At 41.5% G+C, this 13,535-nt stretch overlaps 1 protein-coding gene across 2 annotated transcripts in view; it reads left to right on the forward strand.

The window, feature by feature from the left end:
- TXNRD1 (thioredoxin reductase 1) overlaps window positions 1–13,535 on the forward strand; it is a 70,110-nt gene that overhangs the window by 23,622 nt on the left and 32,953 nt on the right. Inside the window, exons 5-10 of one of the 2 annotated variants that reach the window (XM_019544771.1) lie at window positions 1,550–1,672; window positions 5,311–5,383; window positions 5,513–5,632; window positions 6,882–7,027; window positions 7,149–7,264; window positions 9,153–9,378. In XM_019544771.1, coding sequence (XP_019400316.1) covers window positions 1,550–1,672; window positions 5,311–5,383; window positions 5,513–5,632; window positions 6,882–7,027; window positions 7,149–7,264; window positions 9,153–9,378 — 804 coding nt within the window. The remainder of the gene's footprint in view (window positions 1–1,549; window positions 1,673–5,310; window positions 5,384–5,512; window positions 5,633–6,881; window positions 7,028–7,148; window positions 7,265–9,152; window positions 9,379–13,535) is intronic. The other variant, XM_019544772.1, reaches the window with a different exon arrangement.

Raw genomic sequence — 13,535 nt, forward strand, 5'->3', positions numbered from 1 at the left:
CTGAGCCTGCGCTTTTCCAGGCTAAAGAGTCCCATGGCTCTCAGCCTGTCATCGTAAGATCTGTTTTCCTGACCTCTGATCATGGGTCATGACAACATGGCTCAGTTGGAGCTGAACTGAGAGGGTGGGTGCATCAGGGCAATGCATCAGGAGTCTGAACTGGTGTATTCACATATGGGCACAGGACTTCTCTTGGAAATATCCTAGTTCAACACAGATTCTGGGCTGCCCATAGTTTTAAGGCAGGCTCTTCAGTCCTTACCAAATGGGGCTGAAACCTCATTTTCCCAACAATGTGATTCTGAAAAGGAAGTTTCTATGATGGACATTTGCTGATCTTCCTAGGGATGCCATTCCCAATTATTTTATCTCAGGGAGGGGATCAGCTGAACCTGTAGGAAATAACAATAGAACTGCATAAAAAACTCTTGCTAAATGCAGAAGCAGAACAAATGGAATGGATAGGGAAAACTCCTTTTAGTTTGTTTTTTAGTTTCTTTAATGTTTCTTGCTCACATTAATCATTCCTAGTTACACTAAGTTAGGTATCACTTGCAGCTAAAAAATTCGGACAGAAGCCGAGTTTCCTGGGAGACCATGTCAGTTTAACATACAGAGGTCTCTTTTCTCTCTTCTAGAGGTCTTTTCTGAGTCTGGGAAGTTATTTGATATCTTCAGTGGAACTTTGTTGATTTAGACCAGCTGTGGATCTGATCCTTACCCTCTAGAGATCTTGCCCTTCAACTTGAATTTTCCCAGAAGTATTCATGACAGCAGGCCTTGTGGGCACAATCCTTTGTTTTTTAACTTAGTCAAGAGCCCCATTGAAATGACGCCCCACAAATTTAATACAATGACCGATTTTGAGACAAGGATATGAAGATACATGGAATGTGCTTTGCCGACTACAGTTGTCAAAATGCATTTCAGGAGTCAGATGACTGTTACAGCAGAATAAAAACAGATAATCTTTTAAAGAGAGCAGGGGCCAAGTTTATCCCTGGTGCAGTTCTGTTGACTCAGTTGGCTCTCTTGTATTTGGTCCCATGTTTTTGGCATTCGGAATGAAATTATAGTGCCAAACTGCAGGAAAAAAAGAGTTTGCTAAATCCTTTGTGAAGTTTTTGGAAATTAACTTTATTGACTACTAACTATGGTTGTTAAATGGTATAAAGGGGCTTTTTAAAGGAGTACTAAATAGTCCTGTTGCGTGCATACTTATCATATCATATTGGGTAAGTAAATACTAAAGTAGGTTAGGTGCAGAACACTAAATTGCTCAGGGACTAAGACTTATTCAGAAGCAGAACATTCTTGCTTTTGTATCTATATAGAAATTGAGTTATCAGAATAGGAATTAGAAAGGTCCATTGCAAAATGAAAGATTCCAAAAAGATAATTAGGAGTAACATTAGTAGCATCCAAACTCATCTGTTTATTTCCCCTAGTAGTGGTTTGTCACTGGAAGTATTCACTGTACTTCATATTTTTGAGAATTAAGGGTAGTCTTTGATGTAAATGGATTTTTCTCCATTTTGCTTCTATTCAGGCGCATGAAGAAGGCAAGCTTCAAAAACTACTTGAAATGAATGGACCTAATCACCTGCAGGAGTCCTATGACTATGACCTAATTGTCATTGGAGGGGGATCTGGAGGTCTGGCTGCTGCCAAGGTATGAGACACAAAATACAGATTAGTGACCAGGGATCCTGGTATTCTCTAAAAGAAGATTAAAAAGAATCCCAAATTTTCTGATTAATGCCCCCCCCTCCAAAATCTGCATTTTTCCATGATTAAAATGAAATTCCACTAATATATATAAATGAAAATGAAACGCCAATATTTATATACGTGTGTTTATTTATTAGTGGCACTTAGCGGAAACACACAGACACACACACGTTAATCATGGACAAATGTGGATTTTTGGGTTATTATTTTGAATCAGAAAATGTGGGATATTTTTTTTATCAGAGAAAACTGGAATCCCTGTAATGACCCACTGATAACTGAGCAGACTGTATTCTGAACATCTTTTTTCTGCACACCTGAATACTGTAGACTAAAGGAATTGAATTAACTCTTGCTAAGAGAGAGATTGCTAGAAAATGCTGGGCATATAGTTCTGTACAAGACAGACCATAGATTGCATCCAATAATTCCTGTCTCCAGGCCAACTACATAAACTAAAACAGTTTTTTGAGAGGTATCTAGTCTTGGCTGAAAGATTTTAAATGATGGAGTATTTACCACATTTGGTTATGGCACAAAGAGCGTATTTTGCAAATTGAATGTGTCCCTATATACTCAATCTACTCTATCTATAATCTTTTCTAATCATTAACTTCCCCAAATGTTTAAAATGTGTTTAACTTAAGTAAGTGGTTCACCTTTATATCAATAATCAGGAATGTTTTTCCTTTTCATGCTTTAAGAAGACATCTTTTTAGAAGTGAACTACACATGTCTATAAATAGATGACCATTTTACAGTGCGAGACCTATAACTGCAATGAATCTGAGGGCTTTAGGCAGCAAGAATTTCTTTGTCCCTGTAAAGGTGTGGGTCATGACTAAAATAAGTGGCTAATGAATAAAATCAAATCCTAAGAAGAGTATTCAAGCATATTGCTGAAATCAACCGACCCTGCTTTCAGTGAGGACCAAGGAACTTCTGTCATGAAATTAATGACAATTCAGCTAGGCACTTAATTGTAATGAGTAATAAGCCTATGATTCTTCTCCTTAACAGACACTATTATACTGCTCTGGGTAAAAGGGATAAAGTGAGATACAGAAGTTGGGAGAAGCAGTAGAAGCAAACTGTCATTAATTTAAAAAGAGAGAGAATGACAGGACAGAGAGAACAATGACAGCCTGCAGCAGTACAATTCAAAAAAATAAGTTAACTTTTGCTTTTGCGTGTGCAAGCGGTAATAATGCTTACTATGCCTTTGCTCAAGTTTGGGACCAACATGAGTTGAGGAAAATAAATGTGAAAGCAGTGAGAATTATTTTGTGGTTTATAAACCAAATTAGATCTATTTACAGATATACTTACTAAAATATATATTTCTTCGTTCTGTAGTTAGTTTGAATATAGCGTTCCTATAGTGGACATATATAGAGACATACTCAGTTTGCAAAATAGGCTTTTTGTGCCATGACTAAGCTGTGAAAAATTCTCATCTCACTGCTGCTTAAGTAGGTCCCTAGTAGAGGTGTGTGAAGCAGGCAGTATTGGATTTGGATTTGGCCCAATTTGGGGGACAGTGATTCAATTTGCTGATATGGATCGCTGTCCCTATTCAATATGGCCGAATCATAAGATTCAATTCTGATTCGGAGAATCAGTGATTCTGCCATGGACGCAGCTTTATATGGTTTTTCTGTGTACCTCGAGGTACCAGGTGCGGCTCATGAACACTGAGATGCTGGGGCATGGGAGTGCAGGGGGGTCACCCATGTATCCCAGCTTGGCGATTGGCCATGGAGGGACCCTGGGTGCCACCCCAGACCCAGGAGGCACCAGTTGGCAAGCTGGGGGTAGGAGGATTCCCTGTGTGATCTTTGGTGGACCTGGAAGTAATTGTGGTCCACTTTCGGGTCCGCCGCCAAGTGTGTGAAGGACCCCCTCCTGTGCTTTTGTGGAACACTCCATCTGCCCCACCAGCTCATCATTCAGGGCTGCACCTGGCACCTCAAGGTACATAGAAAAAAACATATAAAGCTGTGTCTATGACCGAATCATTGAATCTCTCTGAGGCTTCCGATTCGATTCAGAGAGATTAATGGGACTCCTGATTCAATTCAGATTCAGAGATTTGGCTGCTGAATCAGGCCAAATCTCCTCTTAATCAAACCAGCAACTGAAGCTTCACACAGCCCTAGATCCTAGGAGGCCCCAGTCTCAGCATAGAATTTTGCCAGTGATAATGAAAAGTCTGTTTCTAAATCAGTTCAGTTAAACCAGTGTAACTTTTGTTTATAGAAAGGCTAGGTTATGTTGGTTAGACTTAATCTTTTCTGTTAGCAAATTAAGCTAAATAGATTATACATTTCTTTAACAACAATAAAGGTGTCTAGACACAGATTTGTATTAGTTTAATTGCATTAGAAATGCACTCTATTAGTTTGGCAAATCTTTGTGTACAGACCAGACCTACTCATGTTACTTTTCCTCTTTGTGATTCTGTTTATCTTGTAAAATAAACTTCACAGCTATGTTGTTATATTTAGCTAGCCAATGTTTGTAAAACACTTTGAGATCTTTCAAGAAGGTTACTATAAAGGAATAATTATTTTAATTACTATGCATTTCAGTACATATTTCTGTATGAAATAAGGAATTTGTCCTTTGCTTTAAGCATAAAACACAATTTTAGATATTGTTTCTTTACTGTGCACCCAGGCTACTGATGTTTTCCAAAACAGTTGTGCATCCTGAGGACATATCCCATACCTCTGTCATTATTACTTAACTATTTTGAGAACCCACCATGTAATAACAAGTTAATAGCACATGAGCCAGTTGTGGTTATTCAGAATATCAAATTATCTTACGTTATTCCCTTTTGTCGTTGTACCTTCATACCATGTTCCTCAGCTCTTTTGTAATTTCCTAGAAAATCACATTTTGCGTACTTCCATTAAAAGACAGAAATGCAATAATGAAACAAACAGAAAAATTCCATTTACTTTTACATTTTCATCTATGGATTGCTGATGAAACTTGTTATTAGCAAACTTTTATGCAGTTAAGTGATGTGCATTTCTAATAAGATAACTGGATAGCCTTTTAGTCAAGTCAGCTTGTAAACATTTCATTAGTTTGAAATACATGGATTAAAAGCATAGACTAAATTACTTACATTTTTCATAGTCTCAGTGAGAATGGGAAGATGCTCATAGGAGTAATTGAAGGCAGCATTTGGCCTTGTGAGCTTTTCTGTTGGATTGAATCAATCTGGAAATATTTTTGAAGTGAAAACCAGATAAAAGCATTGTTAGATGGATTTCAAGTGAGTAGCTGAAGCAGATTATAAAATGTAAAGCAGAGCATCAGTTCTCTAGCAATTCTTTCTATATACCAAATGAAACTATCAAGATGAATGCTTGTTTTTTCCCCTCTTTTCCACTAAGCACACAGATTAATCTTAAAGATTAATGACTGTCTGGCCATGGCCTTGCAGTTCAGCCATTGTTATTGAATTAAAATTTACACAGGTTTTCAGTATGATACAATGCTGACATCTCATACATATATAGCTTCTAATATTTGGACACTTAGCTTGTTTAATTTGTTCTCCAGGAGGCTGTCAAGTATGATAAGAAAGTGATGGTGCTGGACTATGTGACTCCTACTCCTCTGGGAACTTCATGGGGTAATTTTCTGCTTATTACAGACGTCTTGTAAAGAGGCATTTCTTACTACATGGCTTTGCAATTCTATTTTGGAACAGTGTTCATTAATACATAACATGTATTATGTCTCCTTTCTCTCCTCTCGCAAGGTCTTGGAGGAACATGTGTAAATGTGGGTTGTATACCTAAAAAACTGATGCACCAGGCAGCTTTGCTAGGACAAGCCTTAAAAGATTCCCGCAAATTTGGATGGCAGTTTACAGAAGAAGGTATGGAACTGAAAATCATGGCTGTTTTAATTTTTGTATTGGAAAGCACTCTAGTGCCTCTTCTCCAAAGCTTTTAAGCTTGTGTGCACTTTTAAGAAAACAAATCGTACCACTGACTTCTGAGATTGGGCCATGGGTGACAGGTGCCTCCTGAGTTCCAGATCGCTGATGGGGGGTCCCCAGCAGCTGATCACCAGCCAGAGGGGGTGTCCCCCAGTGGCTTCATGGCTGGCATTTCCAGAGGGTGTGTGGCCAATCTCAGGGGGTGCATGTGCACCTGTATCGGCAGTGGAGTGGGCACACATGCTTCAGTGTTTCACAGATCAGGGCCAAGAGTGATCAGCTCCTTGCATTGTCAAATCCCTGTTTTACTAGTTTAGGAATTATTTCAACCATTTAATATAATGCAGTGCTCTGTCGCAACAAAGGTGCAAGACTTTGAGTATATGTTGAGCAATATGTAGGACACCCAGAATATGCTGTACTAGAAATGGGACTTCTTTACAGTTGCAACCAAGGGACATTTATATACATGCTCCAGGAGTGAGGGGACATGCTGTAATTAGAGAGGATCTGAGAGCCTCTCTAATTAAAGCCCCCAGATAGTCTTGTTTATCAGTGCCCCCCACCCCCACCTCAGAGAACATGCAAAGACTCCCATAGTCCAGGGGTGTCAAACATCCAGCTTGAGGTGGGTCATCTGGCCAGTGGGGCTTCCTTTTGACCAGATGACTCACCTCCAGATTTAGTCTGCAGTGCTTCTCAACAGCTCCCAGACCACTGTGCTGGCACAGCTAGCACTGAGGGGGTTAATGCATCTTCCCTCCCTTTACTGTCTCCCCCCACTCACCTATTGCTGAATTTCCAATTTTTGATGGCTGTTCAGCTTTTGAATTGATGGGTAGGTGGTGAACTTCATGTTGTTAATTCACACATGTTGGCCTTGCAGCCACAGCAGATTGGGAAGCTGTGGCAAGAAGCCCTAAGGACTGAATCCAGAGATGGGTCATCCAGTCCATGAGAAGCCTTGCAGTCTGGATCCAGGCTGCCAACTGATGTAGTTTTGTGCTGTGCTAGAGTAACCCTAGGTTTTAGTGGTGTAGCATTTGGGTAAAACAAAAGTAACACAGTGGAGATTGAGGCCCTGTACAGTGACTGTCATGCGAGAATCCTGTCTGGAATACAAAGAAGGTTGAAGAATACGATAGAGAAACATTAAAAGCTGGACATCTCCTTTTTGTTTTTTCAACAGTCAAACACAGCTGGGAGACTATGACAGAAGCTGTTCAGAATTATATTGGGTCACTAAACTGGGGTTATAGAGTTGCTTTGAGAGACAACAAGGTCACGTATGAGAATGCATATGGAGAGTTTGTTGGGCCGCACACTATAAAGGTACTGAATAGTAATTGTCTATCTGTTCTTTACTCTTGTTAAACAAAGATGCTCTTCCACAGAGCAGTCTTCTTGTTGGTATGGGCATGAAAGACTGACTGCAGCCTGTTACTACTTATAGGCAACAAATGCAAAAGGGAAAGAGAAACTCTATACAGCAGAGAAATTTATTATTGCAACTGGTGAAAGGCCACGCTACCTGAATATCCCTGGAGACAAGGAATACTGCATTAGCAGGTAAAATAGGGGGCGGGGGATGCAGAATAATTCACCATACATGCTTTAAAAACAATTATTGTAGTTTTGTCAGCTGCAAGAGAGCAGCACTGGAGAAGCAGTAGAGATATTGAAAATGGGACTTGTGAGCCAGAAAAGTGAAGGAGAGTGGACTTGGCAGAAGAACAGGCCAATAAGAGCAGTGTCTCCAGCCTAAATCAAAAGACTGAACATTTAGCCCTGAGATTTTCCATGAGATCATGCAGTACTGTTACTTCTGGATGACAGGATCAGGAGTGGATAATGCCATGAAAATTGTCTGTGATTAATATTTGCATTAATTCATCAACCCTCTCTCCAACCCCGTCATACCCATTTCCCTCCTCATTCCCAATGTGTATGTCAGTACAAGTGAAGAAATTTATTCACCCTGAAGCATACTTAATGCTGTGAGGAAACATAGGCACCCAGGCCAAGAAAAACCCAAGTTCCTGAGCAGTCTTTTGGCTCACTGCCTCTTGTTTAGCAAAGTGCAGAATGTTAAGCAAAAAAGTGTTAAATATTAAAGCTTTTGTTGTGAAGTTAAATGATTATGACCTGCCTTCAAGTTTTGTTACAACTCACAAAAGTTCTGTAAATTTCATAATCCTTTTGGAAAAGCGTGAGCAGAATTTATCATTTCTGTTTAAAACCATGTCAAACTTGTGTTGTTGCATGATTTGAACACACAAGTGAGTGAAATAGTGATGGTTTCTGTACAGTTTGTCATTTAGGTCCTTTAGAACATGGAAATGAAAGCAAAAATTGTGGGTGTGCAAGGATATGTAAATCAACACCAAATAAAATATTCACAGAAACCAAACTGTCAGATTTCACACTATTCTCCTAAGGAAGGTGTGAAATTGAACACAATCAATACATATATGACACTGGATTCAGAAAGCTCAGGTTGTCAAGTCAAGCACTCTAGAGTTAAGGAATGCCAGAACTGAGTTTGCCTGTACAGGCTTAATCTGCTTAATTATGCACATGAAGCGTAATGCAAACTTTATTTACGTAATCCTATGATATTTTCTGCACAGCAGCATTTTCAGGGAGAGCCTTGCTCACTCTTTTCAGTCTGCACTTGGAGCATGTTTATGATAGATACAATCTTTGGAGGCTATAGCTGCCATACTTTAGCATATCTTTACTGAACAAGTATACTAGCACCTGGTTGCCTTACTGAATTGCAGAAAAGAATTGCAGGAAATCAAGCATTGCCCAAACAAAAGAGTTGTCCCTGCTTTGAAATGCCTGAACTGCTTGCTGCTTTTTTTTTTTTCCAGAGAAAGGGTCATCATAAATTACTCAAGTTTAGCATGGTCATAAGCAGCTGAATACAGTTTTATAGTTGGAAGCATTGAAAAGTGAAATGAAAAGCTTGAGTCTAGACAGCAAGAAACTTAAGCATAGATTATACCACCAGCTTCACTTACAGCTGTGGTTTGGATTAATTTGTTATAATCTTTTCTTTGTTTTTTGTTTGTAAATATTCTGTATAATGCTTTTGCTAAAATAAAACCTTCCAAAACTGTCAAGATGGTGTATCTATCTATGTCCTGAGCCTTTTTCCTTGTAAATCAATACTTCTAAGTAGTTAACTCACTGCAACACCATTAGGAAAGACATTCAGAGAAAAGGGGGATCTAAGATTTGGGTAGCTTCTTGTACTTCAGTGTAAAAATTCATAAAATTTTTTATATATTGGGCAAAATAAGAGTATTCCATGTTCAGTTTAATGCTTTGATTCCACTTGCATGCAGCATGTATTCTTGTTCCTGCTATACAAAAGATAGCTGTCAAATATAAAGAATAGTTTTAGATAGTCTCTGGTTGTCCCTAATTTGTTTTATTTTATACTTTTCAGTGACGATCTGTTCTCCCTGCCTTACTGTCCAGGGAAAACCCTGGTAGTTGGAGCTTCCTATGTTGCCCTTGAATGTGCTGGATTTCTTGCGGGGATTGGTTTAGATGTAACTGTAATGGTGCGATCCATTCTTTTAAGAGGATTTGACCAGGAAATGGCAAACAAAATTGGAGAATACATGGAAGAACATGGGATCAAGTTTATTAAGCAGTTTGTGCCAACTAAGGTAAGCCTTTTGACCCGGAACACTTAAAAGCAAGGCATAAATGTAATGGAAAGTAATCTTTAGGTAATAGGTTTTTAAAAACCAAAATGGTGGTAAGTTTCCTGATGGTAACAGCTCTACTCACAAGACAGGAATCCGCTAAGATATAACAAAGATTAGTATTTTTATTGCTCTGTAACTGACTGAATCTGTAACCTTTTACCTTGCTGAAAATTATCATTTATGTTTACTCAAATTCAAGACGAGCCCCCCACCCCTATTTTTCCCCATTAGATGCAGTAGCAGCAGCTCTGCACAGCTGCTGCTACTGGGCCATGATGGGGTCGGAGTAAATACATGCCCTGCACTGCACATTGGAGTGAGGCTGGAATTGTGCTGGAGCCAGGAACAACGGATGGTGTGGGTAGGGGATAGGTAGAGGGGCAGAGGCTGCAAGGTAGGAATACAGAAGCAGGAGAGGGGTAGAGGTGGTAGGTCAGACAGCAGAGGGAACCAGGCAGGAGGGCAGGCACCAGGGGGAGGTCAGGTGGTGGTGGCAGTGGAGGGGCAGGCAGCATAGGGAGCAGTGTTGGGGGAACAGGCAGCAGGGCAAGGTGTGGGGGATCTGGAGTCTTCCACTGCTGTCCCCACTGTACTGGGTGTGGGAGTGGGGATGAGGGAAACAAATTTAAGATCACCCTCCAATAATTACATGGAATATTATAACAAGTTTATAAATTTTCCACATGGACTCTAATTACTGGGGAGTCATCTTAGATTCAGGTAAATATGGTATTAACATTGCTGAAGGTCATAAAATTAATTTTCCTTATAATAATTTAATTTAATGGCATTTTATGTTAATAATGTGATTATAAACTTTGGCCCTGCTCCTGCCAACATTTAATGTACAGGTTTAAATTCAAGTACTTGAGTAATCTCACTTTAAATCAAGTAACACTTGTATTTTATGATTTTTTGCATCTGTGGGCGGTGTCAGAAGTTCAACTTAACACTAAATGCAATTAAAACGTGAGCAGACATAGGTTTAAGCAGTTTAGCATGTGTTAAGTGCTCTTGTGGGCAAGTGCTAATTTCAAGGAATGTTAGTCTGCATTAAGGTTATCTAGCACTAGTGATCAGTCGCATGTTCAGGGTTTATATCCTCTCTAATGTGCACTGCTCAGACATGCTGCTAGAGGGCTGATGAGCAGGGGCATAGCTAGAGGCGCAGGTCTGCTCCTTGCCTGCCCTGCTCGCTGGCTCTCTGGCGCCATAGTTTAGACTAAGGAGCCAGGAGGGAAGGACCACAGTGCTGCTTGGATCACCCTCTGTACTCCTAAATCACCCCATGGCCCTTCTATCAGCCCCCATATCCCCCCTCCCTCCTGCAGTCGGCCCTAGATCACCGCTCCCTCCATCCCCTGATCACCACCCCTCACCCCTGAATCGTTGCACTGCCACCCCAATCAGCCCAAGAGCAGGAGTGGCAGGGAGAAAAAGTCCCCCTCCCTGACAAATTGCTTCTAAGTTTCCTGCAGCCTGAGCTGCCCCCGCATACCTGGATCCAGCCCCACTGGGCTCTGCATCTCCTTGCCCTCCCCCCTTTGCACTGCCTCCCCTTCAGCTGCAGGGACTGGCAAGGGCTGGATCTGGGTGCACTGGTGTAGTGTGGTCTGCAGAGTCCCCAGGAGCAAGCAGGGAGGAGGAACCTCCTACTGGCACCTCTGCCACTCAGGCTGATCAGGGCAGCAGAGCAATGGTCTGGAGGCAGAGGAGCTGATAGGGACAGATGGGCAACTGGAGTGGCAAGGGAGTGATCTGAGAGTTGGGGGAGATGAGGCGGGCTGCCTGCTGCGGGCTCAGGTGGAGGCCCCACTGTGTCCCCTGCCTGCCTGGGGGTGGGAGTTATAACATGGCGTCACGCAGTTCCTGGGACAAAGGCAGCTGCAGCCTGCATTGGGCAGCCCACCTCCTCCCCGTGCACAGATCTGGTGGGCACATGCCTCCCATGCCTTCCCCAGGGGAGCATGCAGCGGCAGGGAGCCACACCCCCCACCGTGCTCTTAGACTAGCCGCCCATGGCTCTGTCCACAACCTGCCCTGGCCCTGGAGCCCCATTCACCCTAGCTTCTGCCCCACTCCCTCCCTCACCATAGGGGCCTGGATCTGCCCCCACACACCTCTTCCCTCCATACTTACCTGCTGGGCACTGCATCTGTGTGTGTGCTCCTCACTCCTAAGCCACAGCCCCCCCAGCCCTGCTGCTGCCCCTCACTCTTGACCCACAGTACCCTGCATCCTGTCAGGGTATGTAAGGATAGCCTCTCCCTGGGTTCCACACACATACCCTCAGTCCCCTACACCTTCACAAATTCCCCTCCCACATCCCCCCACCCCTCTATATCCCCCCCAACCATACAAAGTACCGGCATAATTTTGAGTTTTTAGATGCAAGATTAAAATCGTGATTAACTTTGACTAATTTTTTTAATCGCGCAACTAATGATGATCAAATTTTTAAATAGCTTGACAGCCCTAGTTCTAATTTGACAAAGCAGGCAAGCACATGCTTAACTTAATTGATTTTAGGAGAGCTACTCCTGCTTCAAGATAAGCACGTGTTCAAGTGAATTGGACCATAACATGGACTAGTTAAGCTACAGAGCTTAACTTTTCTCTATGTACAATTCCTACAAAAGACCCTGGTTCTTAATGATTTTTTCATGATAATTAGTGTGTAATTACTATAAACTGAGAAGGAAATTGTGAAAGTTTCCGTTAGGTATTAAACCAATATGTTATAAAGTTTAAGTTGTACAAGGTATAAAACATCAAATAAAATGAATTGTATTCTCTTCACTCTTAGCACAGCAGGAGGTAAGCTAAAAAATGAGACTTAACAATTTCTTCTGTGAACTTGCCCTCCTTTCGTACAGAATAAAAGATTTATCTTGAGAGATCAGAGTGGAAATTGCATGGAATTTTATGTTCTCACACAGGCATAAATTGTAGAAATCTTTGTGTGTATGAAGGAGAGAGCCAGGCATCTAGTTTTCAGTTGCTCCATATTTAACTGTGTATGGTACTGCAGTTTTATTGGGCTTCATTTCACCAGACACTGAATGTTCCCATTAAATGTTGCATATTTTGCACTCACGTTCATATTAGTGAAAGCAGAGAATGCTTGGCACCTTACACAAGTGATCAGCATTCTGCAGGATTGAGCATGACTTATACATATTTGTCTATTGTACATTGTCACTTTTCTGCTTGTGATTCATTTCCTTGGAAAGATTTGCTCCTGTGTCCATTCAAAACTGTCCTTAAAATTTAAGTCCTGGATGACTGGACATATTTTCACCAGGCTTTTTTCCCTTTTCTTTTTCTTCAATAATAATTCTAAAGTTATGCACATTCTGCTTAGTATTAAGCCTCATGGAGTTATAGACAGCAAATACATCACCCAAAGTAATACTACCTTAGAATTAACAAATCTGTAAACTGGGCTGTGGCACGAAAAGCTTTAAAAAGTTATTAGAAGACTGTATTTGTCATGTTCAAATACTGTGATATAAAATTACCAGAAGACCAGTTGGCACAGTTTATTATTCTGACATTCTGGAGAACAAATGCTGTAAAACAGTCTCTGGAAAAAATCATAAAATGCTAACCTTACACAGCACCAGCTTGCGTTTTATGCACAGCCCTGCATAAGAGGCAGTGTGAAGCCTCAACTCCAGGAAAAGCATAGAAAGTATTGTATTTTAGGACAGTGTTTCTCAACCTGTGGGTCGTAACCCAAAAAATGGGTTGCAGGAATATATGAAAGGGTCATGGACAGACTTTAAAAATGAATCAACAAACTTTAAAAAATGGATTCTCCTTCAAAGGAGAAAAATGTGGGAAACCTGCAAAGGGTTGCTTGGGGCCCCCCATGCCCTACACCAGGGGCGGGCAATTATTTTGGGCAGAGTGCCACTTATCCAGTTTTGGCAGGCTGTCGAGGGTCACATGGGTAGCCCTGCCACCTGGTGATGGTGATCTTGGGACCAATGTCCCAGGGCCAGCACTGGTGGGGCCCAAAGCGGGGCACAGGCTGGCAGGGGTCTGTGGAGCCAGGCTGGGCTGCACCGGCAGGGAGAAGGGGGAGCTGGCCCGGCTCCATAGAGCCCCTG

Source organism: Crocodylus porosus, unplaced genomic scaffold, assembly GCF_001723895.1.
Source record: "Crocodylus porosus isolate Cpor-Errol unplaced genomic scaffold, CroPor_comp1, whole genome shotgun sequence".
Lineage (NCBI taxonomy): Eukaryota > Metazoa > Chordata > Crocodylia > Crocodylidae > Crocodylus > Crocodylus porosus.